Source organism: Nycticebus coucang, chromosome 20 (genome assembly GCF_027406575.1).
Source record: "Nycticebus coucang isolate mNycCou1 chromosome 20, mNycCou1.pri, whole genome shotgun sequence".
NCBI lineage: Eukaryota > Metazoa > Chordata > Mammalia > Primates > Lorisidae > Nycticebus > Nycticebus coucang.
Window position 1 is genome coordinate 16,155,123 of NC_069799.1, and position 20,089 is coordinate 16,175,211.

Sequence of the window (20,089 nt, forward strand, 5' to 3'; positions counted from 1 at the left end):
TGTCGTTGTTTGGCAGTGAGGCTGTATTTGAACCTTACATCTCCAGTGTATGTGGCTGGCACTTTAGTCGCTTAAGCTACAGGCGCCGATTCAGATGGGGTCTCACTTTTGCTCAGGTTGATCTCAAACACCTGTGCTCAAGTGATCCATTCCCCTCTGTGTCCCTGAGTTCTAAAATTAAATACATGATCGAATGCCCTGCCTCTACATTATCTCTACAACTTTTGCTTACCTGTTGTGCTGCATATTCTACCTGGTTTTCAGAGTTCCTCAAAAATGCAGTGTATACATGCAACATTTATTTAAGATAATTGGTGCCTCTCTACTGCATTATGGCATCTTCCTAATGTTCTTGACATGATTTTGCAGATACAATTTGTAATGAATATTTACTGGATTCTGATAAAAAGCTAGTGGCTAAAATTATTATTGCTTAAATTTCTTTCAGCTCTATATAATCATTCTACGCAAGAGCTGGACACAAATATTTTATTTCCAGAGATGATCCTCAGCAGATATCAAAGCTGTGGCCCTGAGAATTTAAACTTAACAAAAGACTGGGAAGGTGTGTATGAGTGTAAGAAGCAGAAAGTATGTTACAGTGGACATGACCAATGTTTAACAGCTACCCATGGCAAAGTCTTCCAATGTAGTAAATGTTTGAATGTCTTCAGACAGTTGTCAAATCTAAATAGACATAAGATGATACATACCTTAGAGAAAACTTTGAAATGTAAAAAGTATGGGAAAGCCTCTAAGCTCTGCTCACACTTCACAGAACATAAGGTAACAAATACTGGAGAAAAACAATACAAATGCAAAGAAGGTAGCCAAGTCTTCCAATCTTGCTCAAGACTCCATACTGGAGAGAAACTCAACAAGTATGAAAATGATGGCAAAAGTCTTAGCCACAGATCAAAGTGTTATAACCATAAGATTTTGAATACTGGAGAAAAAACCTACAAATATAAGGAATGTGACAAACTTACCAAGCAGTATTCACACATTTATGGCCATAAAAGAATTCATTCTGGAGAGAAATGCTACAAATGTCAAGACTGTGGCAAAGCCTTTAAACATTACTCAAGCCTTTCCGTTCATAAAGTACTTCATTCTGGAGGGAAACCCTACAAATGTGAAGAATGTGGCAAAGCCTTTATCAGGCACTCACTCCTCTCTAGACCTCAAAGATTTCATTCAGGAGAAAAACCTTACAAATATCAAGAGTGTGGCAAAGCCTTCAAACAGTACTTAAGCCCCTCTGTACATCATAGAATTCACTCAGGAGAGAAACCCTACAAATGTCAAGAATGTGGCAGCGCCTTTAATATTAGTTCATCCTTTACTAAAAGTATTCACTCTGGAGAGAAACTCTACAAATATGAAGAAGGTGGCAAAGCCTTTAACTGGCACTCACACCTTTCTGAACATCAAAGAATTCATTCTGGAGAGAAACCCTACAAATGTCAAGAATGTGAAAAATTCTTTAACCAGCACTCACATCTTTCTACACATCAAAGAATTCACTCTGGAGTAAAACCCTACAAATGTCAAGAATGTGGCAAAGAGTTTAAGCTGAACTCACACCTTTCTAGACATCAAAGAATTCACTCAGGAGAGAAGCCCTACAAATGTTCAGAATGTGGCAAAGCCTTTAACCAGCACACAAACCTTTGTAGACATCAAAGAATTCATTCTAGAGAGAAACCCTACAAGTGTCAAGAATGTGGCAAAGCCTTTAATCAGCATTCACACCTTTCTGCACATCAAAGAATTCACTCAGGAGAGAAACCCTACAAATGTCAAGAATGTGGCAAAGCCTTTAACTGGTGCTCAGAACTTTCTGTACATCAAAGAGTTCACTCTGGGGAGAAACCCTACAAATGTCAAGAATGTGGCAAAGCCTTTAGGTTGAACTCACACCTTTCTAGACATCAAAGAATTCACTCTGAAGAGAAACCGTATAAATGTCAAGAATGTGGCAAAGCTTTTAACCAGCATTCACACCTTTCTGCACATCAAAGAATTCATTCTGGAGAGAAACCCTATCAATGTCAAGAATGTGGCAAAGCCTTTAACTGGGGCTCAGACCTTTCTATACATCAAAGAGTTCACTCTGGGGAAAAACCCTACAAATGTCAAGAATGTGGCAAAGCCTTTAAGCTGAAGTCACACCTTTCTGTACATCAAAGAATTCATTCAGGAGAGAAGCCCTACAAATGTCAAGAATGTGACAAAGCCTTTAATCAGCACTCACACCTTTCTATACATCAAAGAATTCACTCTGGAGAGAAACCCTACAAATGTCAAGAATGTGGCAAACCCTTTACCTGGTGCTCAGACCTTTCTGTACATCAAAGAATTCACTCTGGGGAGAAACCTTACAAATGTCAAGAGTGTGGCAAAACCTTTAATGTTAGTTCATGCCTTACTAGACATCAAAGAATTCACTCTGGAGAGAAACCATACAAATGTCAAGAATGTGGCAAAGCCTTTAGGTTGAACTCACACCTTTCTAGACATCAAAGAATTCACTCTGAAGAGAAACCGTATAAATGTCAAGAATGTGGCAAAGCTTTTAACCAGCATTCACACCTTTCTGCACATCAAAGAATTCATTCTGGAGAGAAACCCTATCAATGTCAAGAATGTGGCAAAGCCTTTAACTGGGGCTCAGACCTTTCTATACATCAAAGAGTTCACTCTGGGGAAAAACCCTACAAATGTCAAGAATGTGGCAAAGCCTTTAAGCTGAAGTCACACCTTTCTGTACATCAAAGAATTCATTCAGGGGAGAAGCCCTACAAATGTCAAGAATGTGACAAAACCTTTAATCAGCACTCACACCTTTCTATACATCGAAGAATTCACTCTGGAGAGAAACCCTACAAATGTCAAGAATGTGGCAAACCCTTTACCCGGTGCTCAGACCTTTCTGTACATCAAAGAATTCACTCTGGGGAGAAACCCTACAAATGTCAAGAGTGTGGCAAAACCTTTAATGTTAGTTCATGCCTTACTAGACATCAAAGAATTCACTCTGGAGAGAAACCATACAAGTGTCAAGAATGCGGCAAAGCCTTTAAGCTGAACTCACACCTTTCTGTACATCAAAGAATTCACTCTAGAGAGAAAACCTACAAATGTCAATAATGTGGTAAAGCCTTCAACTCATACTCAAACCTTTCAGTGCATCAAAGAATTCACTCTGGAGAGAAACCCTTCAAATGTCAACAATGTGGCAAATCTTTTAACCAGCAATCATACCTTTCTTTCTTTTCTTTTTTTTTTTTTTTTGAGATGGCCTCAAGCTGTCACCCTGGGTAGAGTTCTGTCATCACTGTTCACAGCAACCTCCCAACCTCTGGGCCTAAATGACTATCCTGCCTCAGTCTCCTGAGTAACTGAATCTCTCAGTCTGATGAACAAACTGCAACTTCAGAACAGGCTCAGCTGGGAAGGCTGAGTGTTGGCAAGCTTTCTCTCTCCATCATAGTAAACAAATTGGTGTGCATAACATTAGAGCCTCTACTCTGCTCTCCCTGGACATTCAGGGCCTCTGTTTCCCTCTTCTATATCTCTCTTCAAAATGGAAGGTGAAATGCAAACCCCTGTGATCCCTAAAGTCCCACTGCTCATTGGTTGATGATGTCTTTGTTTAACCCTTTTGATGCTTTTCAACTGCCTTAACCCTTTGTTTGGACGAAGTCTCCTCTTCAGGCTAGAGACCTAAATCCTTTAAATCCACAGGCCTCCTTTCTCATGTCTTTATAAAGAAAAGACAATTAGGATGCAATTTTATTTCAAAGTAGAAAAAAGAAGCAAGAAGTATCCAAAATGTAGGTGTGAAATGTGAAGAAAGTCACAACTATGAAAAACAATGGGTCATAAGGAACTTTAAAGGGTAAGGGAATAAATTTGGCGAGGGCATAAAACTCATATAGCAATGTTTTTCCTAAAATAAATCATGGTTTGATAAGAAAAATTTGGGATAAACACAGGGCTTCAGTATGTCAAAAATAGTCTGTAAGGCATGATATTTGCAAAGGTGGATTTATTAACATTTTGTATGTTAACAAGTTGGTCTAATTGAAAGGAAATCTCTAATTAAAACAACAAAGTGGGCTGGGGGCCTTGGCTCAGGCCTGTAGTTCTGCCCCTCTGGGAGGCAAAGTTGGCTGCATTGCTTGAACTTAGGAGATTGAGACATGCCTGAACACAACCGATACCCGTCTCTAACAAAAATAGAAATGCTGAGGCAAGAGGATCTCTTGAGCCTAGGGGTTGGAGGTGCTGTGAACTATTATGCCACAGCACTGTACCCAGGGTGACAGCTTGAGATTCTGTCTCAAAGGAATAAAAATAAAAAAATAAGACCACAGGCTTGGCACCTGTGGCTCAAGTAGCTAAGGTGCCAGCCACAATACACCTGAGCTGGAGGGTTCCAATCTAGCCCAAACAACAATAATGGCTGCAACCAAAAAATTAGCCAGGCATTGTGGCGGGTACCTGTTGTCCCAGCTACTTGGGAGGTGGAGGTAGGAAAATCGCTTGAGTCCAGGAATTGGAGGTTGCTGTGAGCTGTGATGCCACAGCACTCTACCCAGGGTGACAGCTCTATCTCAAAAAATAATAATAATAAGACCATCAAGTGTTCTTTTTGTTATGAGACCTTGTTTAAAACCTCTTGAAACTGGCAAATAAATTGCATCAATTATTCAGCATCAATCTTCCACTATGGTGTGAAAATAAATCTCCCTCTCTGTATGTTTTCTGCCTGCCTGCAGCTGTATGTGATTAGTTATGGGTGTTGAGATCAACATTATTATTAAGCTGTTCTTTCTATTCAAGGTTATCAGTCACTCCTTTGAAACCAAAGGAAGAACAAAAGGAGCCAACTTTATCCTTTAAAATTCCACTCTCTTTTTCTCAGCTGTCTGACATTTTCACTCGTTCCTCTGTGTCTTTAATTCACTCTTCACACCTCTTGGATTTTTGTTGCTAAGCTAAGATGATAGAACACGTACATGTAACTTCTGCCACACTTGAACAACAACAATTTTTTCTTTCACAAATGTGTACTCTGGCCACACTGCACCTTTTCTGGTTGTGGGACAAAATGGGGACTCCATGCCCTTATTGCTGCACTTTTTGAGTTGTGACATTTTCAAGGTGTTTGGACTAGATTTTTTACCTACTGCATCACTGTGGTCTTTTATAAACCTACAGCCTTGTTTTTTTTTTTTTGTAGAGACAAGAGTCTCACCCTATGGCCCTCGGTAGAGTGCCGTGGCCTCACACAGCTCACAGCAACCTCCAACTCCTGGGCTTGAGCGATTCTCTTGCCTCAGCCTCCCGAGTAGCTGGGACTACAGGCGCCTGCCACAACGTCCGGCTATTTTTTGGTTGCAGTTTGGCCGGGGCTGGGTTTGAACCCGCCACCCTGGGTATATGGGTCCGGCGCCCTACCGACTGAGCCACAGGCGCCGCCCCCTACAGCCTTGCTTTTGTCTTGGCTTTATAAAACCTCTCGTTAGCCACCCCTCAACTGGAGGCAAATGGTCTGTGATAAACCTCTTCACAGACTCCCTGAGAAAGATCCAGGAAGACACTCCAGACTCCTCTCAGGTTGAATCAATGGGCAGCCTTTTCACTATGGTCACAGGTAAGAATCAGAGCAGACAGGGGCATCATCTGAGCAAGAGGACTGGGTGAGGCAAAGGCTAAACAGAGGTGCCCAAGTACAGATAGGTATGAAACTCAGGTATTCAGGGTAGAATGTGGTTAGATAGTTGGTAGCAGATGCCTCCTGCACCTGGAAACTGACATTGTGATTTTGGGTGGGAAATGCTGGGCCTGGAGAACCTGAGATGGGCCCAGCATTGTCCACAGGTATTACTTCGTCCACAACAATGATGCCTTTCTGGACAGCGACTATTTGCCTCAATGTCTGTAGGGATGCCTTGTCTGATGGGTAGTCTATCCTCTCTTCTCTACCTGTGCAAAGCTGTGGGTCAAGACTTTCTAACAAATGCTAGGGCTGCATATTTAGTGCTTCATACTGCAACTCTCTCCTATGACTAAACGACCTGGTTCTGTAGCAGGAGTGACAGTTCAGCCAGAATACAAATTCTTTCTTAAACCTCTTACATGATGGATTGGAGAAAAAGATATACCTCATTGATATATCTTTGATTGATTTCCTTGTCTTGCTGGGGAGAGTCTTGTCTAAATTATGTACTCAGATTACCTCTGTCCAGAAAACAGTAGCCTTCCAATGAAGTTACAGCATGAACATGTCTGGTAGGAGCTACTCAAGCATCTGGAGGCTGAGGACAAATGGTCAGAAGAAATCAACATCCAGGAAGAGGATACCGCTAGGAAATCCCTCAGGATCACCCCAGTTGAAGCCCACTTAAAATCAGAAGCTCAACCACCACAAAAAATCTATACTTTTGAAGCATGAAGCAATAATAGACATAGCCCCTTTGATTAAAACTTCATGAGATGTGGACCTATAAGGCTCGGTGAATCTTTATATAAAGCCGCCATTTATAAATTGTTTTGGTTGGGGACAGAGTCTAACTTGGTAACCCTCATTAGAGTGCTGTGGGATCACAGATCACATCAACATTAATCTATTGGGCTCAATCAATTTTCTTACCTCAGCCTCCCAAGTACCTGGGAATACTGGTGCTGGCCACACACCCGGATATTTTTTAGAGATGTCTAGCTCTGGCTTAGGCTGACCTTGAACCTATGAGCTCAACCAGTCTATCCACCTCAGCCTCCCAAGTGTTGGGATGACAGTTGTGAGCCACCACACCAGGTGAACACCCCTATTTTCATTGAAAAACCTAAAGGGCAGAGCCTGTGTCTCAGTGGGTAGGGAGCTGGCTCCAAATATCAAAGTTGGCAGGTTCAAACCAGGCCCTGGCTAAAACAGAAGTAACAACTGCAACAAGAAATAACTGAGCATTGTGCGGGGCGCCTATAGTCCCAGCTACTTGGGAGGCTGAGGCAAGAGAATCACTTAAGCCCTGGAGGTTGAGGTTGCTGTGAGCTGTGATGCCACAGCTCTCTACTAAGGGTGACAAAGTGAGACTGTCTCAAAAAAACGAAAAATTTCTCAGGGGCACATGACAACTGGGTATGTGAAAGTGCCAGTGAGAAGGAGAAGACACAGCAAACTCCACGATGTAAACTCAGGTTTTAACTTCACTCTGTCTATAAATACCACTGGTGTTTTTCATCTTCTGTAATAGTAACATATACAAATGGTTCCCACCTGAATGGTCAGCACGCTGTAGACTTAGTCATTTGACACCCTCTGCTACCAAGTACTCCACTATAAATGCCAGTCGAATTACAAAGTTGGCCTCCTTTGTTCCTAAGGTGGTACTTTATAGACATACAAAATGTGACAATGTAAGAAATGCCCTTGGCGATGTAGGGATCATGACAAAACCTGCCTTTTTCCCTTGGTTGCTTCATTAAAAGATTAACTCACAATTGTAGTTTTTTTTTTTTAATTTTTTTTGTGTGTGTTTTTGTAATTGTGGTAGATTAATAAGAGAAAGGTCGGGAGGGCGGCACCTGTGGCTCAGTGAGTAAGGCGCTGGCCCCATATGCCGAGGGTGGTGGGTTCAAACCCAGCCCCGGCCAAACTGCATCCAAAAAATAGCAGGGCGTTGTGGTGGGCTCCTGTAGTCCCAGCTGCTTGGGAGGCTGAGGCAAGAGAATTGCGTAAGCCCAAGAGTTAGAGGTTGCTGTGAGCCGTGTGACATCAGGGCACTCTACCCGAGGGCGGTACAGTGAGACTCTGTCTCTACAAAAAAAAAAAAAAGGTCGGGTGGTGCCCGTAGCTCAGTAGGTGGGGCACTGGCCACAAACACTAAGGCTGGTAGGTTCTTTTTTGTGTGTGTGGTTTTTGGCCGGGGCTGGGTTTGAACCCGCCACCTCTGGCATATGGGACCAACGCCCTACTCCTTGGGCCACAGGCGCCGCCCAGGTTTTTTTTTTTGAGACAGAGTCTCAGTATATCACCCTTGGTAAGAGAGCTGTGGCATCACAGCTCACAGCAACCTCAAATTCCTGGGCTCAAGCTATTCTTCTGCCTCAGCCTCCAAGTAGCTGGGACTACAGGCACCCGCCACAATACCTGGCTGTTTTTATTGTTGTTCTTGCAGTTATCATTGTTATTGAGCAGGCCCAGGCCGGATTCGAACCTGCCAGTCTTGTTGTATGTGTCTGGTGCCTCAACCACTGAGCTACGGGCACCAAGCCAGGATGGCAGTTTCTAACCCAGTGTGGGCCAGCTAAAACAACAATAGCAAAAAAAAAAAAATAGCTAGGCATTATGGGACGCTCCTGTAGTCCCTGCTACTTGAGAAGCTAGGGAGGAGAATCGCTGAAGGCCAAGTGTTGGAGGTGACTGTGAGCTGTGACACAATGACATTCTACCCAGGAAGACAGTTTGAGACTCTATTTAAAAAAAAATAACAATAAATAAGAAAAAGGTTTAATTCTAAATACCATGTGTATGGTAGAAGCACATGAATGATTACCCATAGATTGGGTGATCAGAGACTTTTATAGATGCCTTTTGGAAGGGAGGGGAGAAGAATGTGGAAAGTGCAGGTGCAAAAAGTAGTTGCTGGGGGAGACTGTGTGTAGATGGGTGGAAACAGATTTATCTGTAGATTAACCTCAGAGACAGGTATCCTGCTTGAAATGATCTTGGGGCCAGATCTATAGCATGTAATAAGGAAGTTAGCAGTCCCTTTTGATTCTCAATCAGGTTACTCAGGTTTTATGTACATATTAAAAAGGCCTATTCAATGCTTCCTGATCATGACTGGCTTTTATTGCTTTTTTCTTTCTTTCTTTTTTTTTTTTATTAGAGACAGTCACTTTATCATCCTTGGTAGAGTGTCGGGGCATCACATATCACAGCAACCTCCAACTCTTGGGCTTAAGCGATTCTCTTGCCTTAGCCTCCTGAGGAGCTGGGACGATAGGTGCCAGCCATAACGCCCAGCGATTTTTTTGTTGCCATTTGGCAGGGGCTGTGTTTGAACCCGCCACTCTCTGTATATGGGGCTGGCACCCTACCCACTGAGCCACAGGCACCACCCCTTGACTGGGCTTTATTTGAAAATATTCTTTATACCAAGTGTTAGGCCTAAGTGGGCCTAGGCTAAAGCAGATAAGTGTCAGGCCTAGGCTATAATGGAAAAATACCAGTTAACTCCTGGCAAATTTCCAGACTGCAATTTTTCAAAAAAGAAATGAAATAAGTCTAATTCAACCCCAAGATAAATGAGAAAGTACTAATTGTTTTCTTACTTTTAGTTCGCTCCCAGTTTTTCACTTGGCTAACTCCCTGGGAGACAAACCAACTGTCCTTGGAATGACCTTTAAACAATACCAGGTGCAGCAAATACTGAGGCAAAGATGTATGAAACTAATATGTCTATGGGGTGTATGACATATAACTAACCCCCAAATTCTGCTTCTGTAAAATGCTTGCTTGCTATTCTACCCAGATACACCTGGACAGCCTGAGTACCAACCAGGATGCAGACCAAGCCTTACAAACCCAACCCCTTAAACACTCGGGGCTGCTCTCAGAAACACCATGTGACACTGAGGCAGTTACCAATTGGCTCTTCAATAAAAGCACTCTGGTATGAATTCAACTACTTTGGCAGTGTGGTCTTTGTTGAACTCCTGGGGACAATACAAGGAGTCATATTTTGGGGTGAAATTTCCTTAGGTCCTTCATTTCCCTCAACTGGAATTTCCCTAGAAGTTTCACATGTTAAGAGCTGAGTTGGCACCTGAGGAGAGAGAGTGCGGCGGAGTAACTAGTCATAAGATGTTTGAAAAGAGATACAAGAATGTAAATTATGATGAGCATAAATAAACAGAAAAGAATAGATCTGAGCACATTTCCCCACAGCCCACTAAACAAATCTCTCATTCCTGGGAATGAATCAGTCCAATGGAATGGTTTCATTAATTTGGTGAAGAATATTTATCTTGTCCTTAAAAGATGTAGATCAGGGCGGTGCCTGTGGCTCAGTGAGCAGGGCGCTGGCCCCATATACCGAGGGTGGCGGGTTCAAACCCGGCCCCGGCCAAACTGCAACAAAAAAATAGCCGGGCGTTGTGGCGGGCCCTGTAGTCCCAGCTACTCGGGAGGCTCAGGCAGGAGAATTGCCTAAGCCCAGGAGTTGAAGGTTACTGTGAGCTGTGTGACGCCACGGCACTCTACCGAGGGCGATAAAGTGAAACTCTGTCTCTACAAAAAAAAAAAAAAAGATGTAGATCAGTCTTTATTTGCTCTAACTAATTTACATAAACACAACATTTTTCTCCAATTAACAGTATAAGCTCTTGTATGTTGAGTTGTCAAAGTATGTAGGATGCAGTGGTTTTGAATTACAATAGGTGCTAGGCTATTAAGCTCTAATTGAAGTGGTCCCAATGCTTGCATGGTGATCTTGAGATCTTGTGGTGATCTTGAGCTCTTGTTCTATTACTATGGAGAGATTCATGACTGCTCTTTTTTTTTTTTTTTTTTGTAGAGACAGTCTCACTTTATCGCCCTCGGTAGAGTGCCGTGGCATCACACAGCTCACAGCAACCTCCAAATCCTTGGGCTTAGGCGATTCTCTTGACTCAGCCTCCCAAGTAGCTGGGACTACAGGCGCCCACCACAACGCCCAGCTATTTTTTTGTTGCAGTTTGGCGGGGGCTGAGTTTGAACCCACCACCCTCGGCATATGGGGCCGGCGCCTACCTGCTGAGCCACAGGTGCCGCCCTGCTCTTTTTTTTTTTTTTGCGGTTTTCGGCCGGGGTTAGGTTTGAACCTGCTACCTCCGGCATATGGGACCGGCGCCCTACTCCTTGAGCCACAGGCGCCACCTCATGACTGCTCTTTCAATTTTGTAAGTTCCAAATGTTGGGAAAAGGATTTTGATCATTCAAAAGAACTTTGAATTATTATAAGAAGGGGATTTCTCATAATGGTGCGTTTTGTATGTTTATTAGGTACTACCTTATGAACAAAAATAGCCCAAGTTTGTCATTTGACTGGCATTTAAAGTGGAGTACTTGTTTTTTTTTTTTTTTTTTTTTTGTAGAGACAGAGTCTCACTTTATGGCCCTCGGTAGAGTGCTGTGACCTCACACAGCTCACAGCAACCTCCAACTCCTGGGCTTAAGCGATTCTCTTGCCTCAGCTTCCCGAGTAGCTGGGACTACAGGCGCCCACCACAACGCCCGGCTATTTTTTGATTGCAGTTTGGCCGGGGCGGGGTTTGAACCCGCCACCCTCGGCATATGGGGCCGGCACCTTACCGACTGAGCCACAGGTGCCGCCCTAAAGTTGAGTACTTGTTTTTTTTTGTAGAGACAGAGTCTCACTTTATGGCCCTCGGTAGAGTGCCATGGCATCACACAGCTCACAGCAACCTCCAACTCCTGGGCTTAAGCGATTCTCTTGCCTCAGCCTCCTGAGTAGCTGGGACTACAGGCGCCCGCCACAATGCCCAGCTATTTTTTGGTTGTAGTTCAGCCGGGGCGGGTTTGAACTCGCCACCTTCGGTATATGGGGCTGGCGCCTTACCGATTGAGCCACAGGCGCTGCCCAGGTGGAGTACTTGTTAACGGAGGGTGTCAGACAACCAAGTCCATAGCATCTTGACCAATGGGGTGGGAACCATTTGTATACTTTATTACATCACAACATAAAAAGAGCAGAGTTATCGACAGAGTCAGGTTAGAACTTGTGACCTTCCAGCCTGGAGTTTGCTGTATCTTTTCCTCTTCACTGACACTTTCACATCTGGTTGTCATGTGTCTCTGAACAGAGATAGTTCTTGATTTTTCACAGAAGTTTTTATATGTTGAGTTGTCTTTTTATCTGGTGAAGCAGTATGTTTTTTCTTCTTTGCCTGTGGATACTACATGACACGTCCATTTTCCTGATTGGTTTCACCAGGCATTCATATTAGCAGAAATAAAAATAAATTCAAGTTCCTTTATATGATCTAGATGTCAGAATAACCAGCAATCTGACTGAGAAGTTAATGTGGCAGGAGTTTGAAAGACTGTTGTAAAGGGGTGCTGGGTCTGTGCCTGAATTTGTGGAAAAACAGAATGGGCAAGTAAAATTAAGGTGTGGTTTGAAAAAGGTATAGTGGAAGATAAAAGGAAAAATAGGATAGCGGGCATTGTGGCGGGCGCCTGTAGTCCCAGCTACTTGGGAGGCTGAGGCGTAAGCCCAAGAGTTAGAGGTTGCTGTGAGCCGTGTGACAACAACGGCACTCTACCCGAGGGCGGTACAGTGGGATTCTGTCTCTACAAAAAAAAGAAAAAAAACAAAAAAGGAAAAATAGGGTAGATAGAGGCAACTTTTACTCAGTATCTAACATGTTTTATTTCTAAAAGAGGGGTGTGGTGGCTCCTGAGGCTCAAAGGAGTAGGGCGCCTGCCCCATGTGCCGGAGGTGGCGGGTTCAAACCCAGCCCTGGCCAAAAACGGCAAAAAAAAAAAATAATAACAATAATAAAATAATAAATAAATAAATAAAACAAATAAAAGAGGGGTGTGCTTAAAGAAGAAGTGATTAAATGTGACTATTGCAGTTTTTAAAAGCTAAGGAATATAGATATAAACGAGGTCACTTTATTTTTTATGTGGTGTGGCATCATCACAGCTCACAGCATCTCCAAATCTTGGGATTAGGCGCCCAGCTAGTTTTTGTTGCAGTTGTCATGGTCTTAGCTGGCAAGGGCCGTTGGAACCACCCTCGTTATTTGGGGCCCGCGCCCTACCCACTGAGCCACAGGCTCCGCCAGATTACTGAGTTATTCGTGTGTTTGTTTTTACCTAGGTATGGCCATGTGTATTGAAAACACCTTCATAGCAGAGTCTAACTCCTATTTAAATAACAGGTAACCAATCCTCACACAGACTGAAGATTCAATAAACAGAGTTTCATTCCTTTGGTCGAAAATTGTTAAATAGTTACTGTATGGCAAGCACAGTGGCCCTGGAGTATAGAAATGAATAAAGTCCTGATCCCGGTCCTTAAATTAAAAAAAAAGAAAAAGGTGCCCTGGGGAAGAAACTATTAGCATAGTTCCATGCCTCTTCCAGCCTCTTGTTGGACGGCATTCCTGTCACTCAAAGTCAGAGAGGTGGGCTTTTAGACTCTATCCAATCAGCGATGTTCCAATATGAACTGTCCAATCAGATGCACAGAAAGTAAAAGGTGGCACCTGCAATTCTGAGCAGGGTTTGTCTCTGGAACTGGGCTCTGAGCTGGATCCTCCTCTTCAGCTGTTCCCTTTCCTGGAGATCCCAAGTGTCTGTGCAGGAACCTCTGTCACGCTGTGATCTTCAGGTACTGGGAGATCTGTAAGGCGGACACCGGGACATCCCCGGCCCTGGGAAATGGTGAGTACAGGAGACTGGGTGTCCTGAGAGGGGGAGGAGTATGGTTGGAGCCAGAAGTGGCTGTGGCGGAACCGGGCCATTACCCTTCAGTTTTAGAGTCTTCAGACTAAAGTTTCCCACTGGCACCTCTTGGCCCACAGGCCCCACTTGGCAAAAGGTGGAGGTGGGCAGGGAGTTGGGAACCTGTTGTTCCAAGCATTTCTGAAGCTGTTACTTGCACCACACCCCACAGCTGTCTCTGAGCAGCTGTGTGCCTGCAGCACCCGGCATCCCTCCCTCCTGGTGACAGTGGAAGGGTCCTCAGGGAAGAATCCCAAATGAGTGTGTGGGGTTTGTTCCTGAGAAGGGCTGTAGTCTGTGGGGCCCTCAGCCCCTCCATTCTTTTGTTAAATAAACTGAAGTCCCGATGGGGTGGCTCACTCTGTTGACTAACGGGCAGTGGGTTGGGTACCTGTAGGTGTAGTTAAACACAGGGACAGGGAGTTGATGCGTAAAAAGGCTTTATTATGGGACAGGCTAGTAATCCAGAGAACACCGAGAGTAATTTTTTTTTTTTTTTTTTGCAGTTTTTGGCCGGGGCTGGGTTTGAACCCGCCACCTCCAGCATACAGGACCGGCGCCCTACTTCTTTGAGCCACGGGCGCTACCCGAGAGCAATTTTTAAATGCTGTTTTTTATAGGTAAAAATTTTAACAATTTATATATAGAATAATTTCGCAACTATACTGGAAATATACTTATATGTTAACAACATGTAGGCAAGTTAAATACATATAACAAAAAAATAATCAAATATCATCATCAATAATAAAAAGATAATTACTAAGAAAATGCCGGGCGGCGGCTGTGGCTCAGTCGGTAGGGCGCCGGCCCCATATACCGAGAGTGGCGGGTTCAAACCCGGCCCCGGCCGAACTGCAACAACAACAACAAAAATAGCTGGGCGTTGTGGCGGGCGCCTGTAGTTCCAGCTACTCGGGAGGCTGAGGCAAGAGAATCGCTTGAGGGTTTCTACTCCAAAGTTGTAACAGAGAAGTTACAAGTTCTCTGGAGGTTGCTGGAGTTGGAGGTTGCTGTGAGCTGCGTGATGCCATGGCACTCTACCGAGGGCAATAAAGTGAAACTCTGTCTATACAAAAAAAAAAAAAAAAAGAAAGAAAATGCCAGGAAGGCTATGTTAACCAGTGCGATGAAAATGTGTCAACCTGTCTATAAAACCAGTGAATGGTGCCCCATGATCGCGTTAATGTACACAGATATGATTTAATAATAAAAAAATTAAAAAAAAGTTACTAAACATGCTATTAACTTGTTCTATAGTGCCTCATTACTTCCTCGTTCTCCCCCCCCCCAAGATTATTATCTTTATTCCCTATATCTGGTTTGGCCTGTTTGACTGACTTCCTCTTCCTATATTTTAAAGTGAATTCTCAGTTCAAAAATAGCTAAGAAATGTTGTGGGTGTGTGTGTGTCTACCACATTCTCTACTTTTATTTATTTTATTTTCACATCTATGAAATTGATTTAAAATGAAAATAATTATAAATAATTTTAAAGTTGTTATGGTTAGTTAGATTGACATGCAAGCTGGGCTGGTTAATTTTTTTTTTTTGAAATTTGTGAAAGATGGCTGAGCATGGTGGCTCAGACCTGTAATCCTAGCACTTTGGGAGGCCAAGGCTGGTGGGTTGCCTGAGTTCATGTGTTTGAGACCAGTGAGAGCCAGAGCTACCGCTCATCTCTTAAAAAAAGAAAAAAAGGTGGGCATTGTAGCCAGCACCTATACCCCCAGCTACTTCGGAGTCTGAGGTAAGAGAATCATATAAGCCTAAAAGTTTGAGGTTGCTGTGAGCTGTGATGCCAGGCACTTTACAGATGGTGAAAAAGTGAAACTCTATCTAAAATAAAATTAAAAAATGAAAAAAGAAATTTGTGAAACAGTGGGTACATATGAATGGTATACATTGTATTTTGTAACCTATTAAGATGCTTATAATATATAACATAAGAATAACTATAAAGGTACAGAAAGGTAATGTTGGGTAATTATGACAATTCTTTAGATAGGAAGTAATGGATATTCTGAAAAATCTTGTTGTTTATTTGGACTATGTGTTTTATACATGTTAACTTGTTTTTAATGAGTTGGAAACTGTTAGATACATTGAAGCAGTATATAGATCTTAAAGTTTTTACATCTATGATTGTGTTTTAATAATCAATAATGGCTGCTTGATTTTTTAGTATAGCTTCTCATACTTGTTTTAATTCAATGTTCAGAGTGTTTTTGGCTTGAGAAGTTGTATCAAGGGCCTTGACGATGGCACAGGCCAGTGGACTGATTTTCAGATTGAGTCCAATAGCTATTGTTGACAAAAATGGTTAAAATGTATTTAGTGAAAAGTTCTGGACCCAAGGATAAAACCATTACGAGAGGCAAGACGAAAGGAAAAGGGAGATCCAATTCATACAGTTAACACAGCCTTTATTCCACCTTGATTACCGGTGGGCTGAGATTCCTGACCCGGGAGAAATCCACACGTGGGCTATGGCAGAGGTAATTGCAGCAGCTGCCATTTACTTCCCCGGTTAAAGCCACGTTTACCAGCCTGATAAGCTGAGGTGCGGCCATCTTAGCTTTGGAGAGATTGTGTGCATTATATTGGTCGTTAGGTAACGCCATGCCAGTGCTGCTGCTTCCAGTGAACAGCCCTTTTCCTTCAGAAGCCTGCCCCATTACCTGGGTGGCCATAACTGTATTACTCCTTCCTCAGTGAGGTGGCAGCGTCGCTGCCCTTTTTTCCACTACTTTTCTTTGTTTCTGGATTTGCAGGGAAGGGAAGGGGGATGGTGGACATGTTGGGCGCAGGGGCCCTGGAGGCCCAGGAAGGCCCAGGAGTGCAACTGCTGAGGGTGCTCAGAACACTGGTCCTCGGACCTCTCCCAGCTTGCCAAGCAGCAGTGGCCATTGCCACAGCTGGTGTCTGAGGTGCAGGGCCTCAGAGGTGTTTGACTTTATCTCGTGGGAGCTGCACATGCCAGCACCTTATTTTAAATAATGTCACAACGTGGTGACAGTTTATGGCATTTTTCATTCAAAAGTTAAGATCCCCAACTATTCAATGGACATCTTTAGGATGGGAGGTAACTTTAAAAAACAATAAGGATGAGAGACAGGTGGGAAGGTCACATGGGACTGAAAACCACTAGACTGTGTCCTCTAGGCTCTAGCCCAACTGACTCCATCTTCTTCTCACTGCATGCACTTTCAAGAGATGTGAAAAAGCTTAGTTGCTCAGTGGGTCCTGAACATAGGATGACAGAAGAATTTCTTTAGTTCAACATTAGGATACAAAAGTGTAAGGTTATTTTATATTAGAGAATGGGTGGAAGCCATTAGAAAGAGCAGAGAGCAGGTCGTTAGTGAGGAGAAGATAGGAGTGGAAAGAGACAAAGCGTAGTATCCCAAAGAAAGCAAGGAAGAATGCCCAGGCTGAGGGCAGATGGGTGTCTGAATTTAAGCGGAGTGGAGAGTTAATGCAGCTGATTTCACAACGTGTTGTGACTGTGAATGGTGTGTCCATTTTTTCTCAGCAAAGGTGGAAGGCAAACATTTTTCTAGGTGTTTTTCATCCTTAGCGGTGATTGTTCATAGTTCCATGTGGGAAACTCAGGACACTAGAGCCATAAAGGAACAAATAATGAAAAACAAAATAGCTCAGAAAATGTAAAGAAAAAGAATTTCCATTTTCTTTTGCTTAATTTGTTGGGTTTGTAAAAATAGAAATCCACAGAGGTGAGGGAGTTGGAGGCAAGAGAAAGTAGGCCGGCTGAGAGATTTTAGTCCTTCCTGAAAACCTATGAATTTATGTGTGTGTGTTTGTATTTGTTTGTATGTACATGTCTATATACAGATATGTGTATATACTCTTTGAGAAATGAAAATGATGTTTTCATATATTTAAAGAGGCCGAGTGCCAAGGCTCATGTCTCCCATCCTATCTCTCTGGAAGGCTGAGATGAGTGGATTGCTTTAGCACAGGAGTTGGAAATTAGAATGAGAAAGAGCAACACTCTGTATCTACTAAGAATATAAAAAGTAGCCAGTGTTGTTGTTGGGGGGGCTGTAGTCCCAGCTACTTGGGAGGCTGAGACATGAGGATTGCTTGAGCCTAGGAGTTTGAGGTTGCTGTGAGCTATGACATTCCTGCACTCTAGTTTGGGGCAATAGAGTGAGACACTGGCTCCAAAATAGGTATTTAACCAATGAAAATACTTATCAGTTGTTTTATTTTTGTATCTCCTCTCTCTTTGTAAATTTTAGATTAAAATGAGGGTAGAAATGATTAGGTTACACGTGTTTGCGTGGTCAAGTCCATGCTGTAAGATGTGCCCTTCACCTTGGAGGTGTGCCATATATTTTTCTTTTTTTTCTTTCTTTTTCTTTTTTTTTTTTTTTTAGAGATAGAGTTTCACTTTATCACCCACGGTAGAGTGCCATGGTGTCACACAGCTCACAGCAACCTCTAACTCCTGGGTTTAGGCGATTTTGTTGCCTCAGCGTCTCTAGTAACTGGGACTACAGGCGTCCCCCACAACGCCCGGCTGTTTTTTTGTTGGAGTTTGGCGGGGGCCGGGTTTGAACCCACCACTCTTGGTATGTGGGGCCGGGGCCCTGCCCACTGAGCCACAGGCACCGCCCTTTTTTTTTTTTTTTTTTTTTTTTTGAGACAGAGCCTCAAGCTGTTGCCCTGGGTAGAGTGAATTGCCATCACAGCTCACAGCAATCTCCAACTCCTGGGCTTAAGCTATTCCCCTGCCTCCGCCTCCCAAGTAGCTGGGACTACAGGTGCCCGCCACAACATCTGGCTGTTTTTTGTTGCAGCCATCATTGTTGTTTGGCAGGCCCAGGCTGGATTCAAACCCACCAGCTCAGGTGTATGTAGCTGGTGCCTTAGCCGCTTGAGCCACGGGCGCTGAGCCGTTTTTGTATTTGTTTTTGTTTTCTTTCTTTCTTTTTTCTTTTTTTTCCAGTTTTTGGCCAGTGCTGGGTTTGAACCCGTCACCTCCGGCATATGGGACCGGTGCCCTATCTCTTTGAGCCACAGGCACCGCCCTGTTTTTTTTTTTTTTAGATAGAGTCTCACTTTGCCTCAATCCATAGAGTGCTGTGGCATCACAGCTGACACCAACCTCCAACACTTGGGCTTAGGCGATTCTCTTGCCTCAGTCTCATAAGTAGTTGGGACTACAGGCGCCCGCCATAATGCCCCTCTAGGTTTTGTTGCAGTTGTCGCTGCCATTTTAGCTGGCTGGGGCCGGTTCGAACCCATCACCCTTGGTGTATGGGGCTGGCGTCCTATCCATTGAGCCACAAGCACCGTCCTGCCATATACTTTTACATTGTGCCTCTTAGGTGAGAGCACACCAATTTCCCTCCAACCTCCCCTCTAATTTTTGTATGATTTCACTCTAAAGATCAATGATTCTTGCAATTTTTAAGAATAAATTTGAGTTCGATTTTGCTTTCGTAACCTAGGAATGCAAGGCTCTGAATCCCTTTCAGCCTAATTCCCCCCCATATATTTTAACACTCTACAGGAGGACTGGTTTCCCCCTGCATTTTCCAAAAATCTGGCAGGCTAAGTGTAAATGTTCCTCATTTGTTTCCTCAGCCTAACTCTTCGAGGTCTTGCAGTCAAATCTTAAATTTTCAATTTATTTCTCATTTTTCCAAATGCTAACTTTTTATCCAATTTACATTATTGATAGAGTTAAACTCTGCCCAGATATGGTGGACCTCCTTAAAACAATGAACCCCTTACTCTCTCCCCCCGGATGACCCACCTAAGAAAGGTGAATGGGTCAACCCCCTATCTTACTTCACTGGATGTCACACCTGGGAAAGTAAATAGGCCACCCCCCACTCTTACAACAGATGTCCAACCCAGGGAAGGGAATGTCCAGATCCCCACCTTCCCGACCTATAAACATCCCCTACCTTTCACCCCCATATGCCATTACCCAAGTGTAGATTTATTCCCTGCAGTTTGGAAATCTTACCTCACCTGCACCCAAGTGGAATAAAGCCATTTGATTTGATTTGTTTTTTGTTTGGCTTGAGTCAGGTTTGAACCCACCACTTCTGTTATATGGGGCCTGCGTACTACTCCTTTGAGCCACAGGCGCCACCCATACAGCCATTTTAATTGCAAAAAACAGGCCTCCTTTATCCTTTTATCTCGTGCCTCAGAATAATCTTTCATCTTTGGCTCTGTAACTTTTTTTTTTTTTTTTTGTGGTTTTTGGCCGGGGCTGGGTTTGAACACGCCACCTCCGGCATATGGGACCAGCGCCCTACTCCTTGAGCCACAGTCGCCGCCCTGGCTCTGTAACTTTTTTTTTTTTTTTTTGGCTCTGTAACTTTTTAATTATCAATTGTTTTTCTCTTTATTTCTCAGTTGAAACAGATGCAGTATTGTTCTTATTTGTCATTTCTTTATGTAACAGTGGGTGATTGTTGTCTAAATTGTTGTTTTTTATAAGTTTCTGAACATGACTTATAAAAAGAAAGAAGAAAATAATCCTGTGACACTCCGATCAACACCTTTGTGCCT

The 20,089-nt window shown here is 43.3% G+C and overlaps 1 protein-coding gene and 1 pseudogene across 2 annotated transcripts in view; one reads left to right on the top strand and one right to left on the bottom strand.

Moving 5' to 3' along the window:
* LOC128572867 (zinc finger protein 91-like) overlaps nucleotides 1–9,701 on the top strand; it is a 40,200-nt gene extending 30,499 nt beyond the window's left edge. For both annotated transcript variants that reach the window (XM_053572992.1, XM_053572993.1), the window contains exon 4: nucleotides 449–9,701. In XM_053572992.1, the coding sequence (XP_053428967.1) occupies nucleotides 449–3,153 (2,705 nt within the window). In that variant the 3' untranslated portion in view covers nucleotides 3,154–9,701. The remainder of the gene's footprint in view (nucleotides 1–448) is intronic.
* The window catches only part of LOC128572873 (RE1-silencing transcription factor-like), a 31,124-nt pseudogene extending 14,900 nt beyond the window's left edge, over nucleotides 1–16,224 (bottom strand).
* Nucleotides 16,225–20,089: the final 3,865 nt, after the last annotated feature.